Genomic DNA, 18,921 nt, shown 5'->3' on the forward strand with positions numbered 1-18,921 from the left:
GTTAGATGTGTTGCCGGCCCGCAGGGGCTACCTTGGCGCCGGCGTAACAGTTTGCTTACAGCGTGCTCGTGTGTTCCTTGAGTGCACTGCGACTTGGCAGTCAGTGTGTGACAGTCCAACTAGTAGGTTGTGAAATGGACTATGGGATTTACCAATACAGAAAAATCCGTCATGCTCATGATGTACGGAGAATATAGCAAGAAAATAGTTCACTCTTGTACAGTGTATGCGGAAACAAGATATCTCAATAGGGCCGGCCGGTGTGGCCGTGCGGTTAAAGGCGCTTCAGTCTGGAACCGCGTGACCGCTACGGTCGCAGGTTCGAATCCTGCCTCAGGCATGGATGTGTGTGATGTCCTTAGGTTAGTTAGGTTTAATTAGTTCTAAGTTCTAGGCGACTGATGACCTCAGAAGTTAAGTCGCATAGTGCTCAGAGCCATCTCAATAGACGTCAACCATCTCCAACCAGTTATGTGATAGTGGAAGTGGAACAACCTAGACAACGTAACTTAAGGAAACAAGTGACGACAAAAGATGGGGAAATTAATGTTCTTGCTGCTATTGCAGTTGATTCGCACGTTAGCTCCCTCGCAATTGCACGAGGAAGTGGCCTGAGTGAGGCAAGTGTTCTATGGATTTCCATCAGCATAGGTTCCATCCCAGTCACAAGTCTATCCATCAAGAGAGATGTTAAATTCTGTACATGGGTATTAAGAAAGAATACTCCTGTAGAATCATGTATCTTGTTTAATGATGAAGCCACATTTACCAATCCTGGCCAGGTAAACCGCCGAAGCTCCGTCGATGGAGTATAAACGATTGGTGCGGGATAGTGAATCAGCTTAGGCCAATTTTTCACAGACGGAACACTGAACGCGCACAAGTATCGCAGCTTTCTAGCATAGCATCTTCCACGGATGCTATAAGACGTTGCTCTGCAGACTGGGAGGAACCTATAGTACCAATATGATGACTGTCCAGCCAATAGTGCACGAAGTACTATAGCATGTCTTCACAAACTGCTTCCAAATCGTTGGATTGGGCGCATAGGACCTGTACCTTGGCATGCTCGTTCCCCGAGTTTGACGCCTGCGGACTTTTTTATGTGGGGAAAGCTGAAAGACGCTTTCTACAAGAACTTACCAACTACACACGATAATAGGCAACGGAGTATTATTGCAGCCTGTTCGGACATCACCGCAAAAATTCTAACATTTATGCAGCAGTCGTTCCATCCCAGAATGGAAGCGTGTATTTCCACTGCCGGAGGTCATTTTGAACACAAGATGTAATGATCCAGAATTCACATAACTAGTGCATGCACTTGTGGTGTTCTTTAATGTTTACCATCACAAGTATTGTACAAACGTTGGTGTGGAAAGTTTTCAAAATACGATACCTCGAAGACGACTCACACTACTTTTCTGCAACAAACATCACTGACATTCTAATTTATCCTACTTGTAGTTTGTTAATGTCAGTAGACGCTGTCCCATTTAATAGAATGTATGTTTGCACATAAATACACGTTCTAAGTATTATTATGATCATTTGACTGGCTAACAATACAAGTCCCTGACTGCCAATCCATTCTGCGAAAGCCGCAGATCAACAGCGCTTTCCATTCCCGCAATATTTGCGGTTCAAGTTTTAGGCGATTCACCCCGTATTTCATGTCTGACACACGATTAATAATCCAGTCATACATACATTCGTACATATATGCATACGTATATACACACACCTGCCTAATATCGTGTAGGACGCCCGCGAGCACGCAGAAGTGCCGCAACACGACGTGGCATGACCTGACTAATGTCTGAAATAGTCCTGGAGAGAATTGACACCACGAATACTGCAGGGCTGTCCGTAAATCCGTAACAATACGTATGGGTGGAGATCTCTTTTGAACAGCAATATGCAAGGCATCCCAGATAATAATGTTCATGTGTTGGGAGTTTGGTGGCCGGCGGAATTGTTTAAACTCAGAAGAGTGTTCCTGGAGCCACGCTGTAGCAATTCTGGAATTGCCCAAGTCTATCGGAATGCACAATGGACATGAATGGATACAGGTGATCTGATAGGATGCTTACGTACGTGTCACCTGTCAGATTCGTATCTAGACGTGTCAGGTGTTCCATATCACTCCAACTGCACACGCTCCACACAATTACAGAGGAGCCTCCACCAGCTTGAACAATCCTCTGCTGAAATGAGGGTCCATGGATTCATGAGGTTGTCTCCATACCCGTGCACGTCCACGCGTTCGACACAATTTGAAACGAGACTCGTCCGACCAAGCAACATGTTTCCAGTCATCAACAGTCCAATGTCGGTGTTGACGGATTCAGGCGAGCCTTAAAGCTTTGTGTTGTGCAGTAATCGAGGGTACACGAGTGGACTTTCGGCTCAGAAAGCCCATATCGATGATGTTTCGTTGAATGGTTCGCGCGCTGACACTTGTTGATGGCCCAGCGTTGAAATCTGCAGCAATCTGTGAAGCGTTGCACATCTGTCACCTTGAACGATTCTCTTCAATGGTCGTTGGTCCCGTTCTTGCAGGATCTTTTTCCGGCCGCAGCGATGTCCGAGGTTTGATGTTTTACCGGGTTCGTGATATTCACGGTACACTCATGAAATTATCGTACGGGAAAATCTCCACTTCATCGCTACCTTGGAGATTCTGTGCCCCATCGCTCGTACGCGGACTGTCCCACCACATTCAAAGTCACTTAAATCTTGATAACCTGCCGTTGTAGCAGCAGTAACCGATCTAACAACTGCGCCAGACACTTGTTGCCTTATGTAGGCGTTGCCGACCGCAGCGCCGTATTCTGCCTGCGTACATGTCTCTGAATTTGAATACGCATGCCCATACCAGTTTCTTTGGCGCTTTAGTATATGATACACACGAATGATGTTCTTGAAAGTAGCTATAGAACGACAATTGCGAAAGGATCCGAAAGGAAATAATGTGACTGTCAAAGGGCGAGAGTTGTATCATTTACACAGCTCTGAATGCCTCTGACTACTAAAAACAGGAAAACCGACAAATGAGAATTTTGCTTGTATCTTTTGTTATTTTCGTTTTAGTTCAGCATTCATTCAGCTTTTTAGACGCTCCTTGTAGCATGGCTAGTGACGATCCAGAAGTGAGTAGGCTATATGGTTCATGTCGATGGAGGGTTGCCGCTGAGCGGCTGATAGCAGCGAGCTGTTCCCACGTCAGGACAAAAGCCGGTGCCGCGGGAAACGTCAGTCAGTGAGTGAGGCGTGGGTGGGGCGGCTGGCTGGGAGACCTGTTCTGCTCTGCTCTGGCCCGGGCCCCGCTGCGACACTACATAGCCGTCAGTTCGGCACCACCGTCACCATCACAAAGGCCACCCAGCACCCGCGGCGCAAATGTGCGACTATCCCAACAAGCTGCTGGCATCATATGCCACTGTGTGTCTCTTCCTGTACTGCCTGTCACGAGCGGTTATTTATTCACCCAATGCACCTGGCGTCAGACGTATAAACGTTGCATGATGAGGAGCCCTTCTACATCTACATCTACATCTACATCTACATTGATACTCCGCAAGCCACCCAACGGTGTGTGGCGGAGGGCACTCTACGTGCCACTGTCATTAGCTCCCTTTCCTGTTCCAGTCGCGTATGGTTCGCGGGAAGAACGACTGTCTGAAAGCCTCCGTGCGCGCTCTAATCTCTCTAATTTTACATTCGTGATCTCCTCGGGAGGTATAAGTAGGGGGAAGCAATATATTCGATACCTCGTCCAGAAACGCACCCTCTCGAAACCTGGCGAGCAAGCTACACCGCAATGCAGAGCGCCTCTCTTGCAGAGTCTGCCACTTGAGTTTATTAAACATCTCCGTAACGCTATCACGGTTACCAAATAACCCGGTGACGAAACGCGCCGCTCTTCTTTGGATCTTCTCTATCTCCTCCGTCAACCCGACTTGGTACGGATCCCACACTGATGAGCAATACTCAAGTATAGGTCGAACGAGTGTTTTGTAAGCCACCTCCTTTGTTGATGGACTACATTTTCTAAGCACTCTCCCAATGAATCTCAACCTGGTACCCGCCTTACCAACAATTAATTTTATATGATCATTCCACTTCAAATCGTTCCGCACGCATACTCCCAGATATTTTGCAGAACTAACTACTACCAGTGTTTGTTCCGCTACCATATAATCATACAATAAAGGATCTTACCGTTGAAGTAGTTGCTGTTTGGTTCAAATGCCTCTGAGCACTATGGGACTCAACATCTGAGGCCATCAGTCCCCTAGACTTAGAACTACTTAAACCCAACTAACCTGAGGACATCACACACGTCCAAGCACGAGGCAGGATTCGAACCTGCGACCGTAGAAGCAGCGCGGTTCCGGACTGGAGCACCTAGAGCCACTCGGCCACCATGACCGGCTCGTTGCTGTTTCGTGGTGTCCTGCTTGCGAGCAGCGACTAACTCGTCACAGTGTCAAATAGGGTTAGGCAAGAGCTATGGCAAAAATAGATGGCCACGCAGATTAGCAACAATTTAAAATGACTTTTTGACTGAAGTTTTACAATACTTAATTCGAGGACGAAGATTGTGAGTGGGAATGTAGTTCACTGATCACTTGATCTAATCTGTTCTTAAACATCGGTACAGTCCTAATCCAGTGGGCGGCAACTAACATCATTTGAAGGGTGGAAAGTGAAAAGGTTCTAAGTGCCAAATCTTATATTCTTCAGGAGAATGAAAAAATTGGGATAAGTGCCTATAGGACTCGCGCACAAAGGATTCCCTGCAAACCTAATCATTTATATAAATAGTTCATCCATCCTAGGAAAAGAGAATTTCGACAATTTTTGGCTGTTATTGATGCCGATACTGTCAAGCTTTCGGTTCCAGGAATGATAAGACTTTCGAGAATGGTTTAGCTGTAAGTTTAAATTTTTGTGTTATTAAGACAATCTGTATTGTAATTTCTCATTTGTTTTATTAATTTTCGAGTTACAGTTACATGGTATGCTAGCAGCCAATTAGTCTACCCTCCCCCTCTTGCGATTACTGGAATGATTTGACAGATGTCTCCAGAGAAGAAAACAGTACAGTCGGCCATGCAGCTATTGTAACGCAAAGGACGAATTGTTCTGTGGAACGCTTTAACTCATATTTAATGGAATTTCGGAACCTCAGCGCAAACGACGGAAACGCAATCCTGCATCAGTTCCAAGTATTACTTTGCTCTGAGAAATAACAGATGCCGTAAGTATCGCAGCCATAGACTGTCAGCGCAGTAGTCGGACGGCCTTTCGCCTGTCACCGCTAAGTGGTAAAGACACCGTTCTCACAACGGCAGGAGATTTTTTGGCTCTGAGCACTATGCGACTCAACTGCTGAGGTCATCAGTCGCCTAGAACTTAGAACTAATTAAACCTAACTAACCTAAGGACAGCACACAACACCCAGCCATCACGAGGCAGAGAAAATCCCTGACCCCGCCGGGAATCGAACCCGGGAACCCGGGCGTGGGAAGCGAGAACGCTACCGCACGACCACGAGATGCGGGCAACGGCAGGAGACTTCCTTCCATCGTAGCTCTGCCAATTAGCACGAAATATTTGTAAATTATACATACACAACTTCTTCGTGCATCACTTTAGTTCCAGAGATTTTTGACAGGTGACGAACGCAGTGTAGGTTTGTAATGGCAAAAAATATTTTTATGCGATATAATTATAAACTAACAATTTTTTCGATATTTTCCTTAACTTGTAGCCAGCCGCTGTAGCCGAGCGGTTCTAGACGCTTCAGTCCGGAACCGCGCTGCTGCTGCGGTCGCAGGTTCGAATCCTGCCTCAGCCATGGATGTGTGTGATGTCCATAGGTTAGTTAGGTTTACGTAGTCCTATGTCTAGGGGACTGATGACCTCAGATGTCCCATAGTGCTCAGAGCCATTTGAATCATTTTGAACCTTAACTTGTACTTTGAACCTTGCTTCTTGCCAAATATCGTGATTCTAGGTCAACGAGAAGTATCTTGTAGGTTTAATGAGTGTGTTTGCTAGTATCAAAATATGTGATATAAATGCCTGTACTTTTTGACTGTGTTGACTTGGAAGCTTAAATTATTAACACTGCCAACGGACCCTAGACGTTACTATTTGATATAAATTTTAACTTAATACTTCTACTTGTTCCTGAGAAAAAGGGGTCTTAAGCGCCGTATGGACAGACAGGCAGATGGGCAACCAAGTGATCTTACAAAGGTTGCGGCATCTTTTCATCGCAGATAAATCCGGTGAGTTTTCTATATGTCAACTAAGCTTCATTCAACTTTGGCTGGTTGTCAGAAGTGCCATCACAGCTTGATGTGACAATGGATCCTAGGTATTTAAAATGCATGGTCTACTGGGGGTTTTGTCACTGGTTCTGATGGTAGCATTCGTTAGGGGACCACCTTCCAGGTATCCAACCTTAGCACTGAGATGCAGCCCATTTGCGTCCAGTTTGTTCAGGCGTGTTTCTTGGGCTAGGATCACACTGTCCTCCTAAATAAGTTCCAACGACGAGATATTTGTATGTCAGACGCTGTTGGGTCCATGGAGAGGATAAATAACAGCGGTGATAGGGCGAATCCATGATGAAGGCCGACATTGAAATCAAACGGTGGACAAATTGCCGATGTGTGACGACATCAGCGGTTAAGGTTATTTAATAAATTCATTTCTGGAGACATTTTTTTGCTCCCTAGTTTCAGTATTGTACCTTATCGTATTTTATTTTATTTTAATATCTCAGATTTATTTTTCCGATTTTAAAAGCTAATGTAAAGGTTTTATCCTGCTCCAGTATAGAAGCAGCATGTCTTTGACCACAGGACAAATGACGTACTGGTAAAAGTTGAATACATTTTTAATATTGGAAAGTATAAAACAGTACATTAATTAATTAAACATTGCTATGTATTTCTTACTGAATTACATGTAGAGAACGAATTTTCAAGTTGAAAGTTAATGTAATTCAATATCTGTGCTTTTCGTTAGCAAAAATCACACAAAAAGATTCCTCCACCAAATTTTGAGCATTTTTATGTCATTTGCAACACTCTATCCGGTCTTCTGCAGGAGAGTAAAAGTATAATCACATTCAGGACAATGCACTGTAACTTTAAATCAGTTATGGATTGTGTTTCAAGGTTTACGAACACTAGTTAAAACGAAAACTTTTGATTCCGCATCAGTCACAGAGTTTTTATTACGTGCACTATGCGTTTCAACGGTTACACCTCAATCATCAGATGGAGGGTACCTTTTATGCAATTTAAAAGTATAAAATGTAGTTATAGTCCAAAGAACAGTATATACGCTGCAGTCTGACTTGGAAAATCACATGTTATATATTAGGTATTGTGAGACGCACAGGTGTTTTTCGCATCAGACTGCAGCGCACATACTGTTCTTGCATCGCGTCTACCTTTTATATTTTCAAACTGTCTGCTACATCACATCTATAGATCGTGTGTTTAATTTTGCTAGTTTGTGAGAGTCGTAACCAAAATTCTCAGCTATCTCACATGCAGCTGCAAGCAAACGGCGATGCTTGCCACTAGCAAAGGCTACGCCAAACATGAGTTCCACTTGTTGATGATGGTGGAACTGTCGAAACATATAGCCTAGTGAATGAAGTAAAGACTTTGTGACTAACAGTGCTCTATACTTTCTTTGGAAGTTTCCCTGTGTTACTTTAAACGCTCTTCTTTCCTCTGCGTGCTTCTACATCAACCGATGCCTATTTCATTAAAAGACTTGCATTTAGCTTACTTAGACTTCAGCGTTTTTTCGCGTATGGTCTTTATTTAGGAAATTATTTAATATCAACAACACTTCGGCATTGTTTTGGCTCAATGGAAGCATCATTTGTTGAAAGTCCTGGTTTTTCATTTTTCCCTATATGATATTCATCTCAAGTTTGAATGTGAATTTCTTTGGTGTAGTCTTTAGGTACCATACTCGTAGCAGGAGCCTTTTCCTTCTCTGCATGTTCCATTAGAACGAAACGATCTGTGGTTTCATCCACAGCTGGATCATGTTGAGAAATCACGAGAGGATCATAAGTTTCGATTCCATAGTCTTTGAACTCATTAAGTGCATTGCCGACTGTAGCCGCTGCAGAGTGGCCTCCAGACTCAGCTCAAAAGGCGACGAGATGTCACTCCTGTGTCCAAAGTTGTCCTTGGGCGCACCACTATTAGTGCACCTCTCTCTGCTTCCTTGTCAACGGAAGCAACAAAATTGATCGCCCTGCTGATAATCGATTGTGCCTCTTACGCCGCCGCACTGTACGTGGGAAACTTGTTTCGCTGCAAAGAAGACCACTTCCCGGCTGAAGGTACGCGACATGGCTGTCCGATCCCGCACGCTCGAGAGAACAATTGGCATTCCTCTCGGGCGCTAGTCGCATGAGTCTGTCGGGATGCTGCACGGTCCAGTGTGGCTCTCCTAAACACAGGGATTCCATATTGGCATGACAGTCTTATGCACGCTGTGATACATAAACCCATAGCAACTCGAGTACCAATGGGCAAAATGAAAAATTAACTCTGTAACAAGCTATATTTCTACATGTAATAAAAAATGGACACATATTATATAGAATATTTTGTTAGAAGTAGTCTGTCCTACTACCAGCTAAAATATTTACTGTTCCTCCTGAAACACCACTTCTTGAGAGTTTTCACAATTTAAAAGTTGAGTGGGTGGGGCAGAGAGGGGAGGGTCCTGTCACATTCGAGTCAACCTGTATCGGTTACGTGGTACAGTAATCTCTGCTATATACAGTACTCTTTCATTGCCGTTTCTAGGAGAGGCGTCTAATGTTGTCGATGCGTGTGTTGCAGGCGATGCCGGACCACCCGGCGTCAATGCGCATGTCTGGAGAGCTGTCCCACGAGATGGACATGCACAACGACACGGCCGCCAATGCCACAACCACAAGCAGCAGTGCAGAGGATGACGGTGAGCGCACGTGGTCCTCTTTATTTTTCACTTCACTTTAATTCTGTCTTTATGTCCTGTTCTGAGACCTTCATCTGTGCCAAAGTATTGGACCCATCGTCATCAAGAATATGTACCACACAAGTGTTGTAAAGCTATTCGTTCAAATGGACTGAAGAGGTATATTTTCTATAGTCACAAAGGTATTCGTTGACAGACTGAACACAACTTGCAAACAAAATCGCAATACGAGTCCAGAGTCAAGCGGATCACTTGTAATACTACAGCAGTAGAATCTCCATTGGGCACTGTAATCGTCTGATTTTCGACATTGCTACAGATGTTTAGAAATATGACAATTTGAACAGAAGGATGGAAACACTGGTAGGTACTAAATGCAAGAAACATCAGTTTGGGTTCTCAAGAAATGTAGAAATAGGAGAGGCATTACTGACCCCAAAACTTATCTTAAAAGATTGATTGAAAAGGGGCTAATTTACTTTTATAGTGCAAAGCTTCTGACAACTGGAATGCACTCTTTGAAATCCAGAACGTATCAGGAATAAAATGCAAACAGCGGAAGGTTTTCTACAATTTGTACACACGTCAGATTGCTGTTTAAACATCGGAAGACATGAAAGGGTGACGGTATTTGACAAAGGAGTGAGACAGGATTGGCTTTCCCCAATGTTATTGGTGAAGTACGTTGAGCAAGGCGTAAAGAAAATGAAAGGGAAATTCTGAAAGGGAATTAAAATCGTGGGGGGCAACATAAAACTTTACGATTTGTCGATGACATTGTAATTGTAATTCCGTCAGAAACGGAAAATGACTTGGAAGAGCAACTGGATAGTGTCTAAAAAAGAGGTTATAAGATATATGTCAACAAAAGTAAAACAGGATACTGGAATGCAGTCGAATTAAATCAGGCGATGCTGAGGGAATCTGATTAGGAAATTAAACAGTAAAAAAGTAGATAGGATATAAAATTCGGACTGCGGATGGCAAGAAAAACGTTCCTGAAAAATAGAAATTTGTGAACATCGAATATAGAGTGAGTCTTTTCTTAAGGTATCTTTATGGAGTGTAGCCTTGTACGAAAGTGAAATGTGGCTGAAAAGCGGCTAAAACAAAAAGAGAATAGAAGCTTTCAAAATGTGGTTCTCTAGAAGAATGAAGATGGTTAGGTAGGTAGACTGGAGAGTTAATGAAGAGGTACAGACTCGCATTGAGGACAAAAGGAATATGTAGTACAATTTGCCCACAAGAGCGGAACGGTAGACTGGACACATCCCAAGGCATCAAGATCAAACTAGTCATGGAGAGAAGTGTGTGGGGTAAAATTTATAGAGAGAGACCAAGACTCAACTAAAGTAAGCAGATTGAGATGGATACGGCTTGCAGCAGTTATGTGGAGATGAAGAAGCTTGTGCAGGATAGACCAATGTGAGAGCTGCATCATACCAGTCTTCGGACTGAACACCATAGCAAAACAACAACAACAACAACATGTTATTTGTGTGGTAGAGTATGTGTTTGTATTGTCTGTAAAACACTGTATCAGTCGCTTCAGTATTTTGTGAAGATTGTTTGGGACTTTTGTGAATGGAATTTGGGGAATCTTGCCTTACTGAATTTATGGAATGGCGAGAAAAATGTTTGTTTTTCCATAAAATTTGATCGGTCCTGTTGGGTGATGAAGATTTATGATTACCCCACGTGTATAGTACCTATTGAGTGTATAGTGATCAGCATTGATGACAATTCGAAAAAGAGACTGCAGACATCCAGCCTGACATTGACCGTACTGTCGAACCCTACAGAATGACTGGAAGTATGGAGAAACGTCAGATGGGCATTTTTACGACGTCTGAGCATTCCGCAATTTTTGTTGACCGCATTGCTTATGCTTAGTCGCCTAGTCAATCTCTCTTGTGTTATGAGATCAAGGTATTTGACTGAGACATACAAAGTCAAGTATGTGCGATCTATTGTGAGTTTGTGGTTAAGGTGCTTCAGCCTAGTAGTGAACAGGAATGCTTGGCTTTACTTAGGGTTGGTTTTCATCACCCAGACATTGCACAACTAGGTGATTTTTACTATATGTCTCTGCAGGTAGATGTAAATGCAAATTAGGTTGCGTCAACACTTGACTTCCGCAGTATCATCGGAGTACATCTGCTTGGGTAAGCTGTTTATGTAGATAGCAGTGCAACACGAGTCCTTGAACATAGCCCTGCAACACTCCAGCCAATTTTATACTGCTTCCTGACGAGATATTCCCTGGGAGTGACCTTAACACACATCACATATTGCAAATGGCGGGGTTTCTTCTCATCCCCTGCTGACGCGGCGTTCACCATGTCCGAAAGAACAGAAACCAGTTTGATCCTGCAGCCACTATGAATCAAGACAAAAAGGAATTACAGATATTTGCTACCAGTGGGCATTGATTTATATTCAATGGGACAAATCCAAAATTTGTGCCGGACGGGGGATTCCAATCCTGGTCTCCTGCTTATTAGGTAGATGCGCTGACCGCTACGCCATCTGGACACAGTGGCACCACAACAGCACGGGCAACCCTAACACACCACCTCTCAGACCCAAATTCTCAACTTATACCACATACTACTGATGCAGGGCTCCTGCTCATTAGCATCATTATTCGCTGCCTCTCGCCGATTTCCATAAGAGATCGAGCTTGGTGTGCACCTGTACTGAAAAGATCGTTGGCCATCATTGGCTGAATTATATATTTGGACATGTCCGAAGGAACAGGCACAACATATACACTCCTGGAAATTGAAATAAGAACACCGTGAATTCATTGTCCCAGGAAGGGGAAACTTTATTGACACATTCCTGGGGTCAGATACATCACATGATCACACCGACAGAACCACAGGCACATAGACACAGGCAACAGAGCATGCACAATGTCGGCACTAGTACAGTGTATATCCACCTTTCGCAGCAATGCAGGCTGCTATTCTCCCATGGAGACGATCGTAGAGATGCTGGATGTAGTCCTGTGGAACGGCTTGCCATGCCATTTCCACCTGGCGCCTCAGTTGGACCAGCGTTCGTGCTGGACGTGCAGACCGCGTGAGACGACGCTTCATCCAGTCCCAAACATCCTCAATGGGGGACAGATCCGGAGATCTTGCTGGCCAGGGTAGTTGACTTACACCTTCTAGAGCACGTTGGGTGGCACGGGATACATGCGGACGTGCATTGTCCTGTTGGAACAGCAAGTTCCCTTGCCGGTCTAGGAATGGTAGAACGATGGGTTCGATGACGGTTTGGTTGTACCGTGCACTATTCGGTGTCCCCTCGACGATCACCAGCGGTGTACGGCCAGTGTAGGAGATCGCTCCCCACACCATGATGCCGGTTGTTGGCCCTGTGTGCCTCGGTCGTATGCAGTCCTGATTGTGGCGCTCACCTGCACGGCGCCAAACACGCATACTACCATCATTGGCACCAAGGCAGAAGCGACTCTCATCGCTGAAGACGACACGTCTCCATTCGTCCCTCCATTCACGCCTCTCGCGACACCACTGGAGGCGGGCTGCACGATGTTGGGGCGTGAGCGGAAGACGGCCTAACGGTGTGCGGGACCGTAGCCCAGCTTCATGGAGACGGTTGCGAATGGTCCTCGCCGATACCCCAGGAGCAACAGTGTCCGTAATTTGCTGGGAAGTGGCGGTGCGGTCCCCTACGGCACTGCGTAGGATCCTACGGTCTTGGCGTGAATCCGTGCGTCGCTGCGGTCCGGTCCCAGGTCGACGGGCACGTGCACCTTCCGCCGACCACTGGCGACAACATCGATGTACTGTGGAGACCTCACGCCCCAGGTGTTGAGCAATTCGGCGGTACGTCCACCCGGCCTCCCGCATGCCCACTATACGCCCTCGCTCAAAGTCCGTCAACTGCACATACGGTTCACGTCCACGCTGTCGCGGCATGCTACCAGTGTTAAAGACTGCGATGGAGCTCCGTATGCCACGGCAAACTGGCTGACACTGACGGCGGCGGTGCACAAATGCTGCGCAGCTAGCGCCATTCGACGGCCAACACCGCGGTTCCTGGTGTGTCCGCTGTGCCGTGCGTGTGATCATTGCTTGTACAGCCCTCTCGCAGTGTCCGGAGCAAGTATGGTGGGTCTGACACACCGGTGTCAATGTGTTCTTTTTTCCATTTCCAGGAGTGTATAATTCAGACGATTCAGTGCAGACGCACACTAAGCACGAACGTGGGTCCGACATTAAGGCATGCTAGGCTAGTCCGTATAGTTGTGGTGATCGCTGTGTCCGGATGACTTTAGTGGTCAGTACATCTGGCTAGTAAGCAGGAGACCCAGGTTCGAATCCCGGTTCGACACAAATTATCGACTTGCCCCATTGATATAAATCAGTGCCAACTGGCAGCTAATGTGTTTAATTCCTGCGTGTCTCTTATGCCTTCAAACTCGATATGGAGTCGTTTAATATCATAAGGGTCTAGTTACCCTCGGCGATGTTCTTCAGTATTTTCTTCTTGACATCTCGTCCTGGCAGCTCAGAAGGTGCGACCAACGTCTGGAATTGAATCTCCGCACTCTCATGCCAAGGGCGAGTACGTGCGGGTCGGTAGGCGGCGCGGTTTTCTGGTAGAAGAGGGGTGCAGAGTAGCGGGATCTCTCACTAAGGGGAGGTGCTTCACTGATCCGCAGAAGGTCGTCGATCGGGAAGCGTCGCAGCAAGTGGGCGGTCCGGAGGAGGAAACGGCTCTGAAGCCTCTGCGGACGAATGATGTGCAAGTCCGCCGCGTTACCCCAGACAACCTGCACATACTCGGACGAACGAGCGCCAGCTAGATCGCAACGTCCAACTGGGCCGAAATCAAGGTCTGATGGTTCAGTAACGGATATAAAACCCACAGTCTTCCTGTGGCCACTCACAAGGTGTTCTCAATATATTTCTTCGAAGCGAGACGGCGATCGATGATAAAGTCGTGGTACTTGAGTACACATTGCCTGAGGGCACAGCCCTTCCAGGGACGGTAACGAGTGGTAGTGGTGCAGGCACTGGTCGATGATCAACCAGGATGGCTTGCGTCTCTTCGCCATTTGGTGGCCCACTGTATCAAATCCTCGATGGCTTGCTGCGAACGATCTTCACGATAGGTGGCAGTCATACTGCGAAGACAGAGCGCCTGAACACCGGCGTTCTACACACATTCAACAATAATGAAGATAAGCAAATGAAATATATGTTCATAGAGATCAAATCCATTGAAAAAAAGTGTCTCCTACAAACCTCCTAAAGTACGCGGATTTATCTTCTTCGAAACTGCTGTTCCAAATCTCGAATCGACAAACAAGCACGTAATTATAGGTAGTGATACTAATATAAATTTTCTGTACAACAGTCCATCCAGTGCAAAATTTAAGCGAATGCTATCTTCTTCAAAGGTGTCTCTACTTCAGCTTGTTTCGCCCCATCAAACGAACAGTAGTCACACTCTCATAGGTATATTTGCAACGAAATTCTCTAACAGAGTAATTCGTATTTCTCCACTATCTGCACCTGGCATTTCCGCCCACGACATAATTTTCATGCCGTACTCGCTGGAATATCCCAGAGAGAAACCGTAGTTCACTACATACCGAGACTTAAAACGCATTAATTTATCTGAACTAGCAACTGAGGCGCAAAAAATAGCTTGAAGTTCGAACGCTTGCTCACTCCGTAAAGCAGAATAGGCGGAGATTCGTGGCAGATCTAACGACAGATTACATTGCTTTTGCCGATATAATTATTTCGGAACACACCATTCAGCGCACATTGTTGAACGTGAGGCTCCGCAGCAGGTAATTCCTGTCAATTACGATGACGGCAGGCACGCGGTCATCTGTACCACGTTTGTCTCATTTTAGCAAAGCGCTAATAACTGCTTAATCGAACACCCTAACTACACAACGACACATCACACGCAGAGGATATATCACAAGGCTTGAAGTGGCCGCAGGTGCCATTAAGACAACTCGTATATTGTGGAATGTGTATCACAGGCAATGCTCAAAGACAGTGCTGCATGTGTTCGAACACCAAAAATAAATTCCTCACACACATGATCTTCTTAAATATATTTCTGTACCCCAGTATTCCAGGCTAATATCACTGACTATAGTCAGAATATTTTTCATGGTATTCTCGACCTCCACTATACATCTGAATGAAAAGTTACGCAACACTCTATATGTTTCAATCATTGTCGCCTCCTATAATTTTTACGCTCTTCACCCCAATCTTTACCAAATTAATTGTCCCTTAGAAAGATGCCAAAAGCTTTTTCCCATTTCATTTGTCTAATTTCTCCTCATTGTGAATTATGCCTGTCAATGGAATTCTGAGCATTATGTTCTAGCACAAAAATTTCAAAGATATCCACTTTCTTCTTTTGTGTTTTTTCTTCTCCTTAGTGCTAAAATCAGGTGTGCTTTTCCTTTGACTAAAGACCGTTGTACGAATAAAAAAAAGCTTTTAACTATAAGTCATATCTTATTCCGTTCATTTCTTTTCGAAGACTCCATTGATCATATTAGTTAGCGAAATATTAACAACTGAGCTACAGAATAAGATTCGTCACAAACTTCCTACTCTGCACCCTCTGCTATTATTTCGCACTAAATGAACCCATGTTATCAGAATGTCCTAAAAAACACACACACACACCTCCCCTTTCCCCTCTCAACGTCCATCCTCCTCTTTCCGTCCTTTCCGACTCCACTCGCTCCTCCATTCCTCTTCCTAACCACGTGCACCTACACATCAATGTGACAAACAAATGAGGACTTAATGTCACAAATTCCAAAACGTATACAAAAGGAGCAACAAGAGCGCTCTGAGAGGAGGTAGCAGAACTGCTGGTCGGTTTCACAAGCGAAATAAAACTAAAGTGTGACTTATGTGCTACGACCAAGCAAGGTGGCACAATGAAATCAAATGGTTCAAATGGCTCTGAGCACTATGGGACTTAACTGCTGAGGTCATCAGTCCCCTAGAACTTAGAACTACTTAAACCTAACTAACCTAAGGACATCACAGGATTCGAACCTGCGACCGTAGCGGTCGCGCGGTTCCAGACTGTAGCGCCTAGAACTGCTCGGCCACTTTCAGCCGGTGGTGGCACAGTGATTAGCACACTGGACTCGCATTCGGAAGGACGACGGATCGAAATCTGCGTCCAGCCACCCAGATTTAGGTTTTCTGTGATTTCCCTAAATCACTCCAGGCAAATGCCAGGATGGTTCCTTTGAAAGGGTACTCCCGATTTCCTTCCCCGTCCTTGATACAATCCGAGCTGTGCTCCGTCTCTAATGATCTCAATGTCGAAGGACGTTACACCCGATCTTCCTTCATTTTCTTCTTTTGTAAGTGCTACTGAAGTCTACTGTAATGTATTACCAATATACCAAAAAGGACCATCACAGCACAAAACGACAACTGATAACAAAAATTGAAAATAAATTTAAGAAGGCTTTACAAACGCTAAAAAATGTGCCCAAACGTTTTTCAAACTAAAAACATGGATTAAAGCAAAAACTGGAAGAAACGACTATGTATAGAATTAATTTTTATATACCTGTATACACTAATTCGAGTCGCGTGTTAAAAACCACGAAATGTCCCAAAAGTAAATGATGCAAAGCTTGAATGGCCAGTACGTAAGATATTTGATTAGCCATGAGGCAGATCTTGAACTACTGTAATAGTGTATCTTATCGGCAATGCAGGTTTTGTGGCAATTAATACCAGACCGTCTTAATGTTTAGTAAATTATCTGTCATTTATTCTCTACCTTACATAAAGTTTTGTACGATACCATACGACAGTCGCACTTATTTTTCTGCAGATGATGACAACGCCGATGACGATGCCACTGATGACGAGGACGACGATGATGACGAGATCCATGTGGAAGGCAAGGTAGGTGCACAGTTGCAACTCAATTCCATGGGAGCGAATGTATTTCTTAACAATCTATTCACGTCTTTGGAAATTTCGTTCTAGTGCGCCTGTCGCTATTAGGAATCTGCAGAAACGACGTGGAAGCAACGTCGTAGATGTTTCGCATGCCTACATTCGTGAAAAAAAAATCTTTTTGACGCGAAGGACACAGACATCTAACGGAAACTTGAATTCCTGTAACAAGTGAGTTACTGGTGGAAGAATAAAAAAAAGTGAGTAGGGCACTTGCCCGCGAATGGCAAAGTTCCCAGTTTCGGCCCCTGGTCCAGCACACAACATTTCTCTGCCAAGAATTTTCAGGTGTTTTCGAAATACGACATTGGTTTGACTTCCATTCTCTACATTTCCTTTTACTTCCGCCTCTTGAAACACCATATGTGTGTCACAATACCTAATGTCGTGTGCCAAACACGAGATGGTGCACCACGTTTCGTCACTACCGTGTGGATGTTGTTTTTAATATCGTTTTGATGACATATTTTACGTCACACTGTCTGATTTATGACTTGTCTACTTCTCTTAGAATCCATCCTGATGCAGACATCGTAACTTACTCATATGGACCTTCTTCCCGTTGACAATGCATAGCTAATGGTCTTTAATGTCACGTTTCGCGATAGCTCATAATAAAGACGATCGTTCAAACAGCACTCTTCAGATCACACAATGGCTATTTCTTTGAAATTATAATTATTTACGCGCCATGAACTCGTTTTTATTTCCCATAAATATCTTTCCATTTGCCGCACTCTCATAAATGTTGCTGTTATGATGCATACTAATGAATATCTGAGATTTAGTTCGCCTTTATTTTTATGAATACTCAATCCACATCAGTTTCCAATTGATAAACTATGTTGAGAAAACACTCTAAGACAAAAAAAAAAAAGCAACGCACCACGAAAAAATCATACGAACATGACGGAAATAGGCAGATGTCACGTACGTATACAGACAAAAAAAATGATTACAATTTCAGACACGTAGAATGACTTATTCAAGAGAAAGAGCCGGCCGTTGTGGCCGAGCCGTTCTAGGCGCTTCAGTCCGGAACCACGCTGCTGCTACGGTCGCAGGTTCGAATCCTGCCTCGGACATGGATGTATGTGATGTCCTTAGGTTAGTTAGCTTCAAGTAGTTCTAAGTCTAGGGGCTGATGACCTCAGATGTTAAGTCCCATAGTACTTAGAGCCGTTTGAACCATTTGATTTTCAAGAGAAAGAGTTTCACAAACTGAGCAAGTGCGTAACGCGTTGGTTAAAAAAAAAAAAAAAGGGCTCTGAGCACTATGGGACTTTACATCTGTGGTCATCAGTCCCCTAGAACTTAGAACTACTTAAGGACATCACACACATCCATGCCCGAGGCAGGATTCGAACCTGCTACCGTAGCGGTCACGCGGTTCCAGACTGAAGCGCCTAGAACCGCTCGACCACACCGGCCGGCCGTTGGTCCACCTCTGACCCTTATGCAAGTAGTTATTCTTCTTTGTATTGATTTACAGAGTCGTTGGTTGTTCTCCTGATGGATATTGCGCCAAATTCCGTCAAATTGGCTGGTTGGATCGTCAAAATCCGAAGTGGTTGGAGGGTCTTGCCGATAAAGTTCCAAAGTTCTCAACTGGTGATAGAGCCGGCTATCTTTGAGGCCAAGGTAGGGTTTGCCAAGCACGGAGACAAGCAGTAGAAAGTTTCACCATGTGCAGGTGGACATTATATTGCTGAAATTAAGCCCAGGATGGCTTGCTATGGAGGGCAACAGAACGGGACGTAGAATATCATTGACGTACAGCTGTGCTGTGACAGTGCCTCGTATGACGACCAAAGCGGTGCTGTTGTGAAACGACCATCATTCCTGGTTGTCAGTTCATTTGGTTGGTATCCACCACTGTCTGGGGATTCTCCAC

General features: G+C 44.7%; 1 protein-coding gene across 1 annotated transcript in view; it reads left to right on the forward strand.

Annotated features, from left to right (window-relative positions):
• The window catches only part of LOC126470892 (uncharacterized), a 124,439-nt gene that overhangs the window by 34,853 nt on the left and 70,665 nt on the right, over positions 1–18,921 (forward strand). The window contains exons 2-3 of the mRNA XM_050098920.1: positions 8,901–9,018; positions 16,900–16,973. Coding sequence (XP_049954877.1) covers positions 8,901–9,018; positions 16,900–16,973 — 192 coding nt within the window. The remainder of the gene's footprint in view (positions 1–8,900; positions 9,019–16,899; positions 16,974–18,921) is intronic.

The sequence above is a fragment of the Schistocerca serialis genome, chromosome 1, assembly GCF_023864345.2.
Source record: "Schistocerca serialis cubense isolate TAMUIC-IGC-003099 chromosome 1, iqSchSeri2.2, whole genome shotgun sequence".
Lineage (NCBI taxonomy): Eukaryota > Metazoa > Arthropoda > Insecta > Orthoptera > Acrididae > Schistocerca > Schistocerca serialis.